The sequence below is a fragment of the Arvicola amphibius genome, chromosome 6, assembly GCF_903992535.2.
Source record: "Arvicola amphibius chromosome 6, mArvAmp1.2, whole genome shotgun sequence".
NCBI lineage: Eukaryota > Metazoa > Chordata > Mammalia > Rodentia > Cricetidae > Arvicola > Arvicola amphibius.
Genome location: NC_052052.2, coordinates 24,107,113 through 24,125,865, shown reverse-complemented (window position 1 = coordinate 24,125,865; position 18,753 = coordinate 24,107,113). Strand labels below are relative to the sequence as shown.

Genomic DNA, 18,753 nt, shown 5'->3' with positions numbered 1-18,753 from the left:
AGTGCTGGCCAGATGGGGATGGTGATGGGCAAGTCGAGGGTGTCCAGGACAGGGGCAGGGGTCTGTGCCCTCCAGATGCTCAAGAATTAGATTCCTTAAGGTAAAATTTGAGGGTGCTTGTGAGCCAGCGATATGGGGATGCTCTTTCTGCAGCCAAAGGTGTCCTGAGCTAGCCACGACTATGCAGCAAGGACTGACGGGGAGGAGTCAGATGTCCCAGATAGTAGTGCAGATAGTAGGGGACCCAGGTACCATCCATGGGGCCTGCTGTGACTGTCAATCAAATCGAACAGTTTGCAGCTGGGGTAAAAATTACAGTGTGGACTGGGAGTAGCTGAGCCTGAACGGTGCAGCTGCGGCTCTTACAGTCGACCTGGAACAGGACAAGTCACGGTGTGGGGTCTGAAGTCACATTCCTTCTTCTGGGTCTGCGCCTTGTCATTTGTACCAATTTGCTACGAGGCTTTGGGCTCATCCCTCAGTCTCCCTGTGCCCATTTTCCCAGCAGTCATTGGGAATAATGGCACTACGAAGTTCAAACTGAACCGAGATTCTGCTTATAGATGCTTCCGGCAGAGGGCTTTGTTCCAGCTACTGCCGCGGCTCTATGCCGCAGACACTGCTGGCCAGTGTTGATTGACATGCTGGCCCGGCTTTGTCTAATTTAATCCTTACAGAAGCCTAAAGAGGCCATGGTGTTGCCAGCCCCTGCTGGGAATGAAGGGGCCAAGGCGTGGAGAGACAGGAGGGTGGCTCTGCTTGTGGGATAGTAAGAGGTAATGACACTTGAGACAGCCCACGGCTGTGCTCCCGCTGCCTATGGTCTTGACCACCACTGCCCGCCATGGGCAAGGATGTTGACCATCTAGTGACCTCAGCGGGAGACTCACAATCACAGCAACACATTGATGGTGAAGCTCCTTCCCCTTGCTGGTGCAGGGCTTGAGAGCTGGGCCCTCTGCGTGTTGGGGAGGGGAGTGCCAGGACGCCTAGCGTATCTGCCTGAGCGCAGTTGGATCAGGCATGGCTCAGCGAGGCTCGTGAGGCAGAGAAACCAGTGTGGACGGGGGCAGCTATGAAGCCTGGGAGTCCCGGGTTCAAATTCTGGCTCTGGCATAGGTAGCTATAACTTTGGGGCTGTTTTAAACTCAGCCTCCGTTTCCTCATCTGAAACATGGAGCTTGCCAAAGTTTCTTGTTAGTGGCTGTGACAGGACACTCAGATCAAAACAGCTGATAGGAGAAAGTATTTCTTCTGGCCTGAGTTCAAGGGCCTGAGGTCAGCCAGAACAGGGAAGTCAAGGTCGCAGGTGCTCGGAAGCAGCTGGGCCACATTGCATCCACTGTTAGGAAAAGAGAGACGAACCATGGTGCTTAATCCCCTGTGTCCTCTTACCAGGATCCCAGCCAGGGAATGGAGCCGCCTACAGTGGGCAGTCTTCACACAATCAATGGACACAGTCAAGAGAAGCCCCACCACACATGCCCAGAGGCCCCATCTCCCAGGTGATTCTGGTTTCTGTCAAGTTGACAGTTGACCCTAACCATCCCAGGGGTGACACGGCAGACTTCCTAAGTGGCGTGGGGGTGTGCAGTGCACAGCCTAGCCCAGGAGGGACACTCCACAAAGAACAACTCCCCGTTCCAGACTGCATTGGTCAGATTTCCACCACTGTGACGAACCCATGAGAGAAAATACTAAATAGGTGGAGGGATTTGTCTCGGCTTGTGGTTTCATTAGCTCAGGGCTAAGGTCAGCTGGCTCCCTTGCCTTGGGCTCCAGAGGAGGCAGAACATGGCAGCGGGCATGTGTGGAGGAGGCTGCTCACCGCAGATATCCAGGAAGCGCTAAGAGAAGATGGGTTCACAGGTCAACAGATGGCCTCAAAGGGCACACCTCCAGCAACCTATTTCCTCCAACTGCGCCCCAACTCCAGAAGTTTCTGTCAAATTATGAACCCATTAATGGGTTAATCCATGGAGGAAGGCGGGGCCCTTAGAATCCTGTCACCTCTTGATGACAGGCTCTCCTCCTTGGGGCCAAGAGTTCAACATAAGCCTTTTGAAAATTATCTTGTGAAACTGCACCAACAAGGATGAATGTCACTCTCCCCTCAGGAGGCCCAGATGAGGGGACACTGTGGAAAGAATCTGGTGGCTAATGGCACTATTCTCATGAGCCTCTGGTTAGTACCCAAAGCTTCCATCTGTGGGTCCAGGAGGAAAAGGGCATGGAATAAGTGGTCTTTTTGTTGTTTTGAATGACAGACTAGGGCTATGTAAGCCTTAGCTCACTGTGCATTCCTTTTCCCATGATGCATCTGGCTTTAATCGTGGGCATGCCCACTCATGTATGGACATAGGATGGCAAATAGGGTTTTCCCCTAAAGATTCATTCCGAGGACACTGGACGCCTTACTGCAAAGGTACCTAAAGTCAGTTCAGACTAGATCATCACCTTACCCCTAATTTCAGGTGAGACTGGCCAACTGCTTTGTTAGGAGACAGTGCCCATGCACCTCAGTTTGGGGTTGGGGGATGGGGACGGTGTTCCAGGTTTCTAAGCATAGTTGGGAAAGGAGTGTGTGTGTGTGTGTGTGTGTGTGCGCGCGCGCGCACGCGCGCACACACACACATTTTAATCCTCAAGAGGTTTCGGGTTGCTGACTCTCCCCTATGTGCCCGCCTTGGGCCTGTGCTTTCAGGGAGTCTGAGCCTGGCTGCTTCTGATTCACTCTGGGGTTTGAGGATAGTGACTTCACTCCAAAGTGTGTGGCACTGTCATTCCTTTGAGGCCAAGGGCCCTGAGCGGGAGGAGATAGACAGAATCTGCATAATTAGTTATGGGGATATTTGAAAGCATATGATGGGGAAGGTCTGATTCTAGAAAGATCCTTAAAGCTGTGACTCTTAGGCCAGGACCCTATGGCTCCCAGACACCTCAGGGTGCTCAAGAGGGAGGCCTCGCACCCTTCTTCCTTGTTCTTCTCATTCTTTCCTGCACTGTGAGTCACTGAGCAGTTTACAGCTTACAGGGGCAGAAGGGACAGAGGGATGGCTTTCTGAAATTATAGTTAATTGGAGAGACTTCAGGAGAAGCTAAAGCCAATCATAAATAAAGTCATAAGCTTGGGAAGACAAATAACAGCATGGCGCACCTGCACCCGGGACGCATGACTTGATGGCAGCGCAGGAGGCCCCACTGCCAGAGGAGAAAGCGTAGATGAATATTTTAAGGCTTGGGCATCAGCTGAAGGTCGTATTTTACGACTCCAAAGTTGTAACTGTGAAATACGATGTCATCTTGAAAGTGTGGGGAAATCTCCAAACAGCTTTTACCGCCATCTTCAATCACAACGGGAAGGTTCCAGAGCCGGCGGGTCAGAGGAGCCCAGGGCGGAGGAGGAATGACAAATTCTTTGAGTGCACAGGTGGCTCTGGTCTAAGGGTTCTTTGAGACCTGGTTCCTACTTTCAGGATGGTCCACGAGTCCCTGACTGATGCTGGGACGTTTGAAAGTCTTCCAAGGACCTAGCAAGAGCAAGCCACTGTCAAAATGGAAGGGTCTTTAGTGTAGAGGAGACTGCTGTCCTGGTATCGAGACTGCTGAGCTAGAACCCTGACCTAGCCACTTACTGTGTGGTCTTGACAACGTAACTTAACCTCTCTGATCTTCAGTTTCCTGTGTAGTCTCTTGGTTCACCAGATACTCGTTGAATGCCTGTCTCATGCCAGGAAATGTGCTAGGTGCTGGGCACAGAACAGACGGTCTCTACCTTTGGGAGTCTGACCTCTAGATATGAATTAAGTGATAACATCATTAACCAAAGAAGTGTGGGAAGTAATTATAGGAAAGCGTATGGGGTATGTGATGGGGCTAGGGGTTGTTTCTAGAAAGATCCTTGAGAAAGTGCCACTTAGACAAAGACCTAGAAGCTTAAGAGGCAACTGGGTAGGCTCAACAAGACAGAGAAGATTCCAGAAAGGGAGACAGGTGAACTTTGGTGAAAAGATTCAAGAGGGAGCTTGTGCTGACTTAGGGATGGGGGGTGGGGTTCCCTGATCTCAAGTGTCAGTGGGTTAGGGGTGGTTTTTACAGAGTGAGAGCAAAGGATCAGTCTGGCATTCCTGTGCCCATGTAGCCCCGCCATTATGAGAGGGAATGGGAGAGCAGGCTGAGATGTAGGGGAGGAGCCATAGCTGAGGTGACCTCCAGGTGTGTGCCGTGGACATGGGAGATGCCAAGTAGTCAACAGGCAGGAGCAGGCCCACTCCTGCAGACCCAGGTCTAGGACAGGCTGCATAGAGGCAAGTGTGGCAACTGAGGAGAACACAGCATACAGGGAAGTAGACATAGGGCTCTGAAGCCCTCAGCCCCAGGCCAGCCTCCTCCTATCCCCTGGATACCCTGGCCAAACAATTGGACACCAGGCCTAGGCCGAGACTTCCTGCAAGCCCTGTAGCTCTCGACTGGAACACCAGCTGCTCTGGCCAGGCTCCATTACCACCTGAGCCCTTCCTCCTGACTCTTTCTTCCTTCCTCTGTCTCTCCTCCTTCCCTTCTGCCCTCCTCTGCCCAGGCTCCTCTGCTTCACAGCACCAGCCGGGTACCTCCCTGAGCACCAAGGGTGTCTTTCTCCTCTGGGTCTGGCCTCTGACTCCCTGCTGAGATCCTTCATCACCCCCGCAGCTCTCCTTCCATCCACCAAGCAGAGTCCAAACCCTTCAGCAAGACTTAGCGGCTTCTCTAGTTGACCGCCCATCCCTCCCACTCGGGTTCCTGGCTCTTGCACCCAGTGCTTATGGTCCACCCTGATCCACTTGCTTCTCCACACCCCCTCCTTTCTGATCCCCTTTTCTTCTTCTCTTATTCCTCTCTCAAGGCGAATGAATGGGTGAATGTCCCTTCCTTCAGATGTCCCTCCCCTGGGACCATCCAGGTGAGGCCATTTGGTTCCCTCCTCCAAGAACCATTCTTCCACCCCTACTCTATCAAGTGAGCAGCTCCTATTTATCCTGCAAAACCCAGCTCTAACGAGGCCTCTTCTGTTTCTCCTTCCCGAGTTGACTCATTTAAGTACCATGTTTTGTTATTTATTTATATCCTTAGAGAGCGAGCTGGCTCTTAGGAGACCAGACCTGTGACAATTGCTCACACAATCACAAGCCAAGATCTTTTCTGCCTCAGTGCATGAAACCAGAGCCCAGAGACCCTACCACTCATAGGAGCCTTATGTCTCTCTCTGTAGCGGACGACGCCTGTGGCGGAACCCTGCGGGGTCAGAGTGGCATCATCTCCAGCCCCCACTTTCCCGCCGAGTATCACAACAATGCCGACTGCACGTGGACCATTCTGGCTGAGCTTGGGGACACCATCGCCCTGGTCTTTATTGACTTCCAGCTGGAGGATGGCTATGACTTCCTGGAGGTCACTGGGACCGAAGGCTCCTCTCTCTGGTGAGTTCCCTGTCATCCCCCCTCCTTCCCTTGTGGCCTCTGCAGCTGGGGAGGACTGGGCTGCCCAAGGTGTCCTTTCCATCCTCTCCCTGCCCCCACTGGCTTGTTTTAAACCCTGGAGTCTTTGCATCTCATCATAATGAGAAATCACTGCATGATTTTGAAGCGGAGCTGCATTTTTTTTTTTACAGGGATTTTCATATCTGATTCAAAGTGTGTCCTTGCTAAAGAGTTTAAGGATGGAACTTGGTTAAGAAACCTGAATTAAAGCTAAAAATGTCTTGGTCTCATGACTTGAGCCTTGGTAGCACTGTGTGGAATCTTGTTGCAATTCTGGGTAACACAGCCACCTTCAGGGGCCATTGCTTTCCCAAGCACTTCTGGGGCCTTGAGATGTGGGGGAAGTAATGAAAGATCTTGCCTCCCTCTTGCCAACTGTTCCAGAGGGCTACTCTTCTTTGTGAATATCCCTGATACTCCCAGATGTCAGCGGGTCAGGGAGGAGGGAGGGCATCAGAGGATAGGAGCTTGGCATCCATCCTTGGTTGGTGTCTCCCAGCTCAGACTGTTAGTAAGTGCCCAGGCAGGCTAAGAATGGCTTAGGGAAGACTCTGGCTGCCTGTTGTGTGACCAGTCTTACTTTGTTCCTGTGTTCGATTGTGTGACACACTGTGACTCTGTTATCAGGATGAGGATATCCGGAGGCATTTGTGGCATGTCGGAATCCAGCAGAAATGTTTCCAGATGTAGGGCAGACTAGAATGGGCATCTTTGTGGATTCTGTGGCAGAGATGGCTCAGAACATAAGACAGGGGCAGAAGGGCATTGCTGAATATCCCAGAAGAAGCAAGAAGTCGGGGCTTGAGAACCAGTGAGGAAAATGTCTAAGGATGTGAGTGGGGTAGTTATTGGTTGGTAGTCAGGCAGGAAGAGGAAACTTGTAAGAAAAGGAAGACTGGAAGGCTATGTTTCTATGCTTCCTGTGTGCCCCTTATCATGGTGGTGAAAAGCCCTTCTGAGCCAGATGCGCTCTGTTGGGCAAAGAAGCCCACCTTGGCAGTTGCGTGTTAAGTCCACATGGAAGGTAGAGTAGTCTATCATGTAGCTCTGAGCAGTGTGTGTGAGGGGTGGTGGGGACGTGGGGGGGATAGCTGGAGTTCCCCTGAGCTTCACAGCCTGCAGACCATGAAGCCCCAGCCTCATTTTTAAAACCTTCATTCTTCTGCCTGCAAATGCAATCTTTGTGCTCCTTGGAGAAAATATGAAAAGACAGAGAGAAGTGGGGGACACTGATTAACACTATGATATGTGCCCCTTTGGCCCTTCCCCCCCCCAGCTGGCTATTTATATATTTTAATATTATAAAATGGTATCTGAATATCTCTACTCATGTATTTTTAACTTAGCATGGAATCATGAAAATTTTCCTTGCATCATTACAGAGGCCTCCAAAATAGAATATGATGAAAGTGGCAGTTATTGAGCGTTTTCGCGAGCATTTTTACCTGTAGGTGCCAGGCCAGTTCTAAGTTCCTTACAGCTATAATTTCATTGCATGCTCATAAGATCCCTATAAAGTAAGTTGCATAATTTCCCTACCTTGATAAAAGAGAAAAATAAGGACTAAAGGGGTTCTGCTACTTGCTTGATGTCACATAGTGCTGGGGTTGTAGCCCAGGTTAACCCCACTTAAAACCTGTCTTCTCAGCTAGCTGTAGCAAGCTTTCTATCATTGTATCCCATGGCTGTGTGGCTAGCTAGCTAGCTACAGTGTCTTTCTCTCACTGCTAAGACTGTGGCATGGTTTTTTTTTTTTAAATTAGGTCTGTTGTTCCAGCTTCTATAAAGATGTAAGAATGAGGTCCTTACCTGCCCCCTCTCTTCCAACCCCAGGCGTGTTGGTCATCTATAGACCAAATGATCTCCCAAGGCTTCTGCCACCAGCTGTGAGTTTACACATTACCCAAATTCGTGCCCTGAAACAGATCTCAAAGAGACTGTCTATTCCTTTAAGTCACCCAGTGGGGAAGACATTACACAGAGGTCACTGGGGAGGTCGTTCCCAACTCTTTGTCATAAGATTAAATTCTAGTTATTGAGAGGGCTAGTGTTAGAGGTGTCAGGCGGGATGCATCTTTTGTTAGAGTTTTATGAACCTGGCAATCACAGGTAAAATAAGCTTGGGGTTCAGGATGGGAGTGTGGGAAGAAGAAACTTTTTCTCCTGCCCCTGTCCTCCCCAGATGCTTGCAGAAAGCTGTTTGGGTAGACTACTTTGTGAGCATAGATGGGATTCCAGGCTGTGTTCTTGAACTCTGCGTCCTGTTAGAAGAGACAGAACGGGCATCTGTTTAGCTGCAGAGGAGACGAGAGTTCTGTGATAGAGCATGCCTACCACCCCCTTCCCCAGCAGCAGGTTGCCATGGATTCAGAGGAGAGGGGCCGTCCAATATGCCTGACTCAGTTTCCATCCTTCCCTCTGCCGAGTGAGAAAAATGCTGGGGTTTTCCTGAAGGTCTCCCTTCATTGGGATGCTCTGGACTGGTGCAGAAATGGACTGCAATCTTCCGCTTTGCCAAGTAAGGCGATTTTCGACGTGAGCCTGCTACCTCTAAGCACAGGAGGGCATAAAACAGAGGAAACCAGCAGCCAAGAGTGAGGCAGGTAACAGTCACTAGGTGACCTCACGGTGATGTGATGAAAGTGTGGGGAGGAGGCTGCGGATAAACAACAGGGTAGCCCATCCTCAGAACCCCTCAGCATGCACCGTCTTGGTGGAGTTGGTCTTTCTGCTTTACACTGGCCTTCTAGAATCCCCAAGTGCCTGTTGTGGGAAAGGCTGCTACTACTGTGAGCCCTAAGATGGGCTGTCCCACCATGTTTAGAGAGTCCTAGGACTTAGACCCGCTTGCCCTTCATTCATTGTGTGGGAGCAGAGGATTGACCATGAGCAAAGGCTGTGCTTGAATAATTCCAGCACAGTCTGTGCTACTCCTGACATGCATGAGCTGCCACAGTACCCAGGCATACCTCTCCATATCAATGCCACATATATACCACTGTCAGTGCCCCGCCCCTTTCGCAGGTGTGTACACACACACGCGCACACACACACACACACCAGATGTTCTTTGGCTGACAGAGGAGGGGCCTCTCTGCATGCTCTGCTGTTACCCAGTAGGTGAACTTGACTTCTGACTCTCAATGAATCCCACACCTTTCCATCACGTTAAATGAAAATGTTCTCAGCGTTGCTCTCTTTAGGAAACCATGGTATCACCAAAGGGCTGGGCTTGGGGATGTAAGAAAGTCTGTTAATATGTGGGGCCTGGGTCTCTGGAGGACTTTGGGTCAGATTGAGATGAGAAGTTACTTGCCAGTTGGCTGCGAAGACTGCCTCTCCACTAATAGGGTCATCGTTGCAGGGAAAGCCGAGGAGAGACCTCTGGACCTACCCCTACCTTCTTCCCCCTTCCTCTGTTTTGTGGCCCCTCCTCCCAGTTCAGCCCCTCTAGAGTTAAGTCTGTCTCAAGCTCCATCAGGCCATCTAGATGAGGAGAAGACAAGCCTGGGAGTCAGATATGCTTGGCCTTAAGTAGCTATGTCATCCCGGGATAGTAAATGACCCCTTTGAGCCTCCGTTTTCACAATTGAAAATGGGGTTCATGCTATAGACGACATAGAGAAGATTAAACATGGGCACTGCTGCCGGGCTCCTTCCTGGTGCCTCAGAGAGACAAAGGGCAAGGCATCGCTAGGGACCCAGAACCCCACAGACTTCATTCTCACCCTCAGAGTCCCCTTACATTCGTCCCCTTCCTTCCCTTGCTTTTGTTTGTGTAGTCAGGAGCACAGAAGTTCTAGGCTACTTCAAAGGCAGTCGGTTTCAGTGCTTTGGGGCAACACTCTCTCCCTTTGGAAGACCTCATTTTAATTGTTGGACTTTCAACACATGAAATTTAAGCACAATGGAGCTATTTGATCTTGGCGACTTTTGCCCAGGTGTTTCACCGAGGGACCAGTAAAAGCAGCCAGCGTCAGAAGGTGCACAGCGTTGTGTCTGGGGGGGGGGGGTCTCCTTATAATACCTATTTGCTTATTTGCTCATTCACAGCCAACAGTTGCTTTTTATTATTCGTGTGCTTTGTTACTCACTCCTATTTATTTTTCATAACCATTTATCGAGACCCTTCTATGAACCAGGCTTTCCTGGAAACTGAGGACACAAAGGCACAGGTCAGGGTCCTGGGGAGTTATTTTATTCACTCCGCAAAGGTTTTTCTAATTCCTCACACTGTATTGGACCCTGGGGCTCACGGCTAGTACCGGAAGGAGAATATTATTCGATGGTTCACAATATCGTATGTTGGGTATTTTTCTAAGACGTATAAAAGAGGTTCTCCCAGGGGCTAAAAAAAAAAAGAGACTTTCAGTTCGAGAACTGAAACCCCATTTCCAACGGACTTATGCTAAAAGTAAATGTGTTGGCTTCTGTCACTAAAAACATCCGGGAGCTGGGCTTCAATCGTTGCTGGATCAAGGCGAACAAATGATGCCATTCTCCTTCGCTGCTTCTCTCTCCTATGGATTCATTTCATTTTCAGGTGGGCTTTCCCCATGAACAGGCCAAAACGCCTTCCACCAGGTCCCTGCCACCCACCTGTTCTAGCTGTCCTAGTAGGAAGGGGGCATAGTGCCTTTCTTTCTTCTTACTGTTTTTTTTTTAATCTATTGAAAATTTCATGCATGCATTTGATGTGTTTGGGTCAAGACACTCCCTACCCCCTCCCCACTTCCTCTTCCATCCATCTCTACCACCATCTCTTCCCAGTTCCATGTGTTCTCTTCTTCTTTTTCCTTTTAACACCTGAAGTCCACGTAGTGTGACCAGTACATACATGAGTATGGGACCGTCTGTTGCAGCAAGGATAGCCTCTCAAGGGCCACATTGCTAAAGAGAAAGGGCTTCCCTTCTCCCAGCAGGGTATCAGTTGACTCCTCAGTTAGGTGTGGGACTTCCTGACCTAAGGCCCACTCCATGCCAGGGTTTCGTGTGGCTTGATCCTGTGCAGGACTGTCGCTATCAGTTCGTGTGTGCAGCTCCCCTGCCGTGTCCAGCGAACTCTGTTGTACTGTAGTCGACCACTGCCTTCGCTCCTATCATTCCTACCCCCTCTTCCATAGTGACCCTTGAGCCTGGGGCCGGGGGATGCGATATTGATGTTCCACTGAGGACCGAGTGCTCTGCAATCGCCTATTCTCTCCACATGGACCAGTTGTGGGTTCCTGTGTCAGTCACCACCCACTCAAGAAGCTTCTCTGATGAGGGTTGAGAGATGCACGGATCTATGCTTTTAACAATATGTCTTTAGGAGTCAGTTTAATATTATTTCCATTTAGCAGAAAGATAGTGGTAGGTTCTTCCCTAGGGCCTGTGACTAGCTGGCCTCAGGTTCTTGCTCCATTAACGATGCCAGGAATAAGTCCTTGATTTGTAGCATGGGCCTTAACTCCAATCAGAAAGTGTTTGGTTACTCCCATAATGTTGGTGCCTCTGTTGCCGGTGGGCATTTATCTTGACAGGCCAGTCGTTACTGTAGCCTGCCAGGTTCACAGCTGGGTAAGACTGTAATTATCTTTCTTCCCAGGAACATGCATAACACCTTCCAGTGTTGTGAATGCTAGCCAGTAAGGATGAAGCTTCCAGGTCAGCACTAGCTTGAGCTCCTCATGTTGCGGGGAATTAAATAGGAGTTGTCTTCAGCAATTGGGTCTTACTGTCAAGTAAGTTGTCCACAAGACCAACCAAGAACATTCGTGATAGGCTGTTTTGAGGGGTTGTCTGTGTGACCCCTACCTTTTTTGATGGTACCTGCAAAGGCAATACCACAATTGCACTCAATCATATACCCTCCCCTCCGTGCTCTGAAAGCAGAGCTGTTCTCACTGGCCAGAGTCACCCAGGTCACTTGACCGCAGACCTCTCACTGGGAGTGGAGTAGGGAGGGGTCCAAGGATGCTAACCCCAGGGGATAGAAAATTGGAACATTAGACTGTCCTCTTTGTTAACTCCCCATGGGAGGCCTCATTCTCTCTGTGGAGTGGATGAGGTGTGGGGTGGGGAGAAGATGGGTGGATGGGAGGGAGAGGGAACTGGGATTGGTATGTAAAGTAAGATTGTTTAAAAAAAAAAAAAGACTGTCCTTCAAAAAAGTTATCAGTGGGGACATTGCATCCGAGACTCTGAGTGATGTGTCCCCAGGGATGGTTTTTATGTGGAGCCCAAAAATGAATAAGATTTTGCCAACCACCTGGAACAGGATGGAAGGATCCCCAGTGTTGGGGGCTTGTAAACCAGATGCTAGGTGTGGGGCAAGAAGATGGCAGTGCATGAAGCTCCAAATACCAGCAGAAGTGTGACCTCAGACCCTTACCCTGTGCTCACAGAGAGGCTTCCACGATGGTGCAAAGCTACTGAAAGCCTTAAGCGTAGGAGCAAGAATACTCTGAATTTTAATAGGGTCAAACCTGAAGGCCCAGAAGGCAGCTGTCAAACCTGTTTGCAGGCACTGGGGCCGGAGAAGGACCTGCCTGGGCCGCTGACTCTGATGTAGGGAGGGAGGACCTGAAAAACATCTCACCGTAGGGCTGGGGTGTGAGCGCAGTGGAGAGAGTGCTTGCCTAGCGTGGAGGAAGCCTGGGCTCAATCTTTAGTCTCAAATGAACTGAGTGTGCACATCTATAATCCCAGCCCTCAGGAGGTAGCTGTGGGAGGATCATGAAGTTCAAGGTCATCCTCAGATAGGTGGTGAATCTGAGGCTAGCATGGCTACATGACACCTGGAGACTCCCAGGAAGGATGATGAATGGAGGAGAGGAGTTGAGGGGGCATCCATGTCTCTGAATGAGTGACTGTGGGGGCCACATACGGAACAGAGTGCACAGGGAAGGGGCGGGGCTAAGGTAGAGGAGATAGGTAACACATGCTGGCCATTCTAGAATAAAGCATTCATTGTAAGGAAGCCGCAAGGATGGAAATAAGGCTCCATGCTGTTCATAGCTCTAATATCAGGACTTTGGGATAGGACCTGCCAGGGTGGTCAATGAACTCAGCAGTCATCACAGCCAACTTTGGTGTCAGATTGCCGTGAAGTGTCAACAGCTCCTCTTTATGTTCACCCTCACTGGCATGGGCCACCCCACCTTTCTCACTAGTCTCCTTCCATCGCAGACTTTCTGTCTCTACATAGTTCTTAGACGGTGCCTTGTCTGGCGTTGGGTCCGGCCCTGGGAGCACAGTGCTGGAGAAGACAATAGAGGCCTGTGCTTCTGTGGAACTTAGGATCCCAAAACAACTGCGGAGCGAGCGAACAGCAAGCACCCGTGCAATCTCATAACAAAATGAGCAAAACGGGGGAAGAAGAGCAGCCGGGCCCCAATGATAAGAGAAGAGGATCAGGGGAGACAGCACTGCGGGGAGGGTGGAAGCTGAACCCTTCTGCTGGGCCCCGGGAGGAGCCTGAGGAACCATTACCATGCCCTAACTGCCTCTGAACTTTGTACAAGGCCCAGAATGTGTCTTCTAAGGTTTGATCCTCCTTGAATGTGAGAAACTAGGCAGGAGCAAGGTCCCACGCTGGCAGAGACGTCCAGAAAGCAGTGGAGGATGGTCCAGAACCACGGATACTGTGCCTCACTCAGGGAATCTGGTGAGCAAGCAGACCAGCTGAGGCTGAGACTAAGACCCTGCTCCTGTCCCCAAGCTGTGTGATGCCCCCACTGCCTCTCCTTCCCTGTTACATGCCACTGCCTTAAGCCGTACCAAGAAGCTGTTCGCTTCTGATGGAACCCATGAAATTGCATCTGTTGTATCCATCAGGAGCCAGGCCATAAATAACTAGCCTTTTAAAATCTCATCTCATGCATCTCTTCGAGTTGGAAATAGCATTACAAGCTCCACAGCCAAGCCATAGGAAAGGATTAGTGCCCTAGCAGGCCACTGGCATGCACAGTCTGCAGGGCCAAGGCCCCAGCTCCCACGCTCTGTGGCTTCCTCTCCTCCCTTCTGCAGATGAGAACATGCTCTCAGAAAGAGCACAAAAGGCTGAGCCCAGAGGAGCAGGGCTCAAGGCTGTGCTGTGTCGTCTGCCATAGACACGGGGGTTTTGTTGAAGCTGAGGCTTGTAGCCCTGTGCGTGGGAAGTTGAAGTCGGGCAGCTGGCCTGCCCCCCATGGCTCTGACGGCATGCAACAGGTTTGTACAAACTACTTCATCTGCTAGGAGGCCTGTGCCAGGGCTGTGAAGGGCACAGACAACAAGATGCTGTCCTCAACCTCTCCCGAGGAGCTGCCAGGTGCCTGGCGGCACAGCTAAGACAGATGGAAGGAATTGTTCTGGGCCCTTCTTGGGAGGCCCCACATTTTGGCAAGTCCCGTCTTCCGGAACAGTGTTGATTCATTCAAAATGTCCAAGGTCTCCGTTTCCTTTTTTGGCCAGAAATGTCCACTCCACTCATCCTTTGCTTAATCTAGCCTGTATTCCACCAGAGTTTCTCCCTTCTCCCCTCTGTGACTCCTGCAGTCTCTTTCCCGGTTCCCAGAACATCCACATCCTTCTCTCTCTCTCTGTCTCTCTCTCTCTCTCTCTCTCTCTCTCTCTCTCTCTCTCTCTCTCTCTCTCTCTCTCTCTCTCTCTCTCTCTCTCTCTCTGCCTAGATATTTAATTTAATCTCAGCTTCTCTCCAACCAGTGGCTAGGGTGTGATACTCAGAGATTTACGGAGGCAGTAGGATTCACGTAGAAAACTGTCATTTAATAATCTATTGGAGTGGTTCAACTCTGCGACCTGGGTCATTTGGAAAGAGAGGGTGTGAAACTGGTCCAAACAGAGAGACTTCATGGAAGGTATGACTTCTGGTGTCCAGTTCATGTGCCACCCAAGCTTCTGTTTTTTTTTTTAGAAAGCGTCTCAGTCTAGGCCTGGCTGTCCTGGAACTTGTATGTAGCCTATGCTGTCTTCTAGTTCACAAAGTTTTTAAGTGCTGGGATTAAAGGCAGGAGCTGCCACACCCAGCTTAACCCAAGCTTCTTGAAGAGTGGTCTACACTGTGTTCCCAGACTTTGGTACCTGTTATTTCCCTTATCTACTTCCCTCTTCAAACCTCGGCCTTCCTTGAGCCTATTCACTCAGAGATCATCATCAGAGAACACCTGTTCCCTCAACAAAACCCACTACGGACTCCAAAAGGCATTTCAGATGCCATCTTGGAAGATGTTCTATAATACTTAATATTGGGTATTTTACAGTGGATATTTTCTCCTTTCTCTACCTTCAGGCTCCTCTTTCTAATTTTTGGCTTTGTTTTATGTTGAATACATTACTGGGATTTAAACCCAGGGCCTTGCAAATGCTAAGCAATGGTCTACCTTGGAGTTATATCCCCACCACCCTCTTTCTGGTCCTCCTTGGGCCTCCCTAAGCCTTCCTTCCAATCGTCTCTCCTTTGATTGCCTTAAGGCCCCTTTCCTGCCTTATTGCCCTGTTGAAGAACATCCTCTCTGGGTGAGCTTACCTGCTATCAAGGCTTCAGTCACATATGTTTGTTTTGAAGTCCAAAGCTGGATCCCTAGCTCACCTCTCCACTGAATATCAAACTATTGAGCCACTAACTTGGCGGGCATTGCCCCAGCCACATGGCATCATTGTCTCTAACCAAGATTGCCCCATCTCTGCTCATCGTTGACTGCATAAAGGCCGAGTTTGTTTTCTTTATTAGTTTTTGGCACTACCTCGTTATCTCACATCCTGGGACTTTCTCCACTTCATCCCCATCTCACCAGCCACATCCAATTAAGGGCTATGCTCTCCCAGCGTACTTCCGACAATATGTCTTTCTGCTCTTGCTGCCACTCTCCAAATTCGGCCATCATCTCTTCTTTGTGGGTTTTAATAGCCATTCTCCTGGTCTTCCAGCATCTTGGCTCTCTCTAATTCATTCTCCCCACTGCCATCAGAATGGCTTAATTAAAATGAAGCTCTGACATTCTGAGCCCCAGGCGAAAGCTCTCAATCATTCTCTGTTGTCTAACAGAACAGAATCCAAAGCCTTGATAAAGCACAGAAGGTTCATTTGGATCCAGCTAGCCCTTGCCTCCCACCCCAGCCTCAGCTCCTGCCTCCCCTATAATTTGAAAGCCATCAACTCAGGGCACTCTTCCAGAGGACCCGCGTTCAATTCCCAGCACCGCATGATGGCTCACAACCATCTGTATCTCTAGTCCCAGGGAATTCAATGCCTTCTTCTGCCCTTCATAGGCACCAGGTCCAGTCATGTTGCACAAACATATATGCAGATGAAGCACCCATACACATAAAATAAATAAATTTTAAGAAGAAAAAGCCATCGACCCTAAAACTCAGTCATGTAATACTATGATGAAGTGTCTGTAATTTAGAGTCATGTGAGTCTGTACCCAGGGGCTCAAGAGTGTTCCCCCATCTGATGACTGCACTATCTGGAATATGTGACCTTCTCCAGTGGCGTGGCAGGGAAGATGAATTAAGAATCCAGCACAGGCTTTTTTCACTGTTCTACTCCAGACACGATATCCTTTACTCCTGGTTCGTTTCATTGGTTGGAAATTACCACGTAGTCCATACTAGCTCTGAGGAAGCCAGGAAATGTGGGTGAGAGATAAAATGCTTGGTGAGGTGACCTCTGCCACACCCTGTGTCCCCACAGTTAAGATATCCTGCCCCTGTCCCAAACCAGCCTCTCCCTGTTTCCGGCTCTCACCCTCTCCAGCTGTCCCTGCTAGAGACACCTTATCTCGTCTTGCATCCTTCCTTATCTCCTGACCACTCTGAACGTGCCTAGCAGCACACAGCCACATTCTAGCTAGCGTCTCTCACCTAAAACCCGAAACCGGTAAGATTCTCACAAAATCTCCCGTTTCTCCACCCCACTCAGTTACACACAGTTTCTCAGCTAGCCAAGTGCCGAAACCATTCTCTTTCTTACCGGTGCCCAACATTGTCACTAAAGCAGACCTTACTAAGACTACGAGTGACCCCAGGTGGCCAAATCCACGATCACTCATCCATCCTCATGTGATTGGGTTCTCTGGCCACGTGTTTGGCATGAGCTAGAGTCATCAGAGGGGAGGGAACCTCAACTGAGAAAACATCCCTGTGAGGTCAGGCTGTAGGCAAGCCCGCAAGGCATTTTCTCAATCAGTGATAGATGCGGGAGGGCGCAGCCCATGGTGAGTGGTACCATCCCTGGGCTGGTGGTCCTGGGTCTATAAGAAGGCAGGCTGAGGAGCGCCATGAGAAACAAAGCAGTAAGCAGCACCCCTCCATGACCTCTGCATCAGCTCCTGCCTTCAGGATCTTTCCTTGTTTGAGGTCCTGTCCTGACTTCTTTCAGTGATGAACATCGATACGGAAGTTTAAGTGAAATAACCCCTTTCCCTCCCAACTTACTTTTTGGTTCCTCATAGCAACAGTAACCCTAATTAAGACAGCCTCCTTCTCTTGGCTACCAGGACGCCGTGTGTCTGCTACCATGGCCATTTCTGGGTGCCTCTTTATCCCTCTTCGCCACTGCTCAGCGTCGGCTCAGCCTCTTCACTTAGATCCAAGAGGGCCCAGGACCCTCCCTTTTCTCATCTTCCCCAGGTGACCTCACAGATCTGTTTTCAATATCGTCTGCATGCCAATAGCTCTCCGTTCAGATTTCAGCCCTCCGAGCTCCATGTATATTCAAAAAGAATCTCAAAATGAACACATCCTAAGTAGATGTCTCTTTTAGTGTGGTGAAATATGTATTACATGAAATTTGCCATTTTCTTCCCACTAAGTGGACAATTTGGTGCCATTAAGGACACTGGATACCAACCCTGTCCAGCCTTGCCCATGCTCCCATCCCCCAGCTGAAACTACATAACCATTAAATGGCAGCCTCCAGCCTGTGGCCGCCACCCTTCTGTCTGTTCCTCTGAGGCCGACTCCTCTGGGTGTCTCACGGAGGTGGGCTGAACACGTGCTCTTTTGTGTTTCGAATGATGTTCTCCAGGTTCGGCCGGGTGTCAGCTTTCCATTCTTTTCAGGCTCATCGTTCATTGTGTGCTTGTGTCTCCTTTGGCTTGCCCATGCTTTCACTGGGTTTGACGGTTTCTTTTCAATTTGGGCTTCTCCTCCCCTTCCTACTATAACCGTCCCTCCCTCCCCTCCCCTTCCCCACGTCAGTCTGTCTCCAAGGATAAACCCATTCTGTGTCGCTCAGTGATCCGATTCTACTCATCCCAGCATCCATTCTCCAGGAAACAAGGGAAGCGTTCTAGTTTGTAAACCAGATGGAATCTTGGCTTTCTGTCTCATCCCACAGCAAGGCTCTACCTTGCCTAGGTTACCCCGCTGCCTTCCTCACTGTCTCCCCCATCCTTACCATGGCCCAGCTACAAATTGTCCTTCATCCTCCCCAGATGGGCTTGCAGGACCTGTGTCTGAACCCACCTCCTTTAAGATCCCATTCCTCCTTCAGTCTTAAAGTCCTCTTTCTTCAAAGCATGCTCTCTCTCTCTCTCTCTCTCTCTCTCCTCTCTCTCTCTCTCTCTCTCTCTCTCTCTCTCTCCCTCCCTCTCTCTCTCTCCCTCTCTCTCCTACCACTCTCATTTAATTGACCTGTATGTTTTGAAAGGTTCAGTCCACTTTAAGTATCTCCCGCCCAGGAAAACTTCCCTTTCCGTACAGCCTCAAGCAGACACTAGCTGTCTAGCATATCTTACTTTATTTCAGGCCTTTGTCAATACCTTGCTTACTGATATATCTGTATTTTTTCATGCCCTTCCTGTGCTCTCCCCCGCCCTATCTCAATTGCCTGCAAAATGATGAAGGAAAGAAAAGGAGAAAGAAAAAAGCCCCGGGTCCTTGCACTTAGTAGGACTCTGGGTTGGGTTTGCCCCGGGACCGCGCCTGGCCCATCTCAGCATCCTGTGGCTAATTGCAAAGGTTAACATGGAGCTTCGCCAACCAAGTATTTTAAGTAATCACCTTCCTGGGGGACATTTGCAAATTAGCACTGACTCTTGCTGATTACTCCTCCTAAACTCCGTCTGATTAATAATTAATCAGCAAACTGCTTGTCCAGAGAAAGCTGATCAGCGCCAGGAAAGATCTTAAATCATGCAAGTCATTGGCCAGTCCTAAAAACACAGAAACAGCCCAGAGGTAGGCAGGGCTGGAGAGGACTGATGGCCACATGAGCCATGGATGGTCCCCTCACCACCTTTTGACC

The 18,753-nt window shown here is 49.9% G+C and overlaps 1 protein-coding gene across 1 annotated transcript in view; it reads left to right on the top strand.

The window, feature by feature from the left end:
- Window positions 1–18,753, top strand: part of Csmd2 (CUB and Sushi multiple domains 2) — a 551,269-nt gene that overhangs the window by 206,154 nt on the left and 326,362 nt on the right. The window contains exon 5 of the mRNA XM_038333470.1: window positions 5,249–5,456. Within this exon, the coding sequence (XP_038189398.1) occupies window positions 5,249–5,456 (208 nt within the window). The remainder of the gene's footprint in view (window positions 1–5,248; window positions 5,457–18,753) is intronic.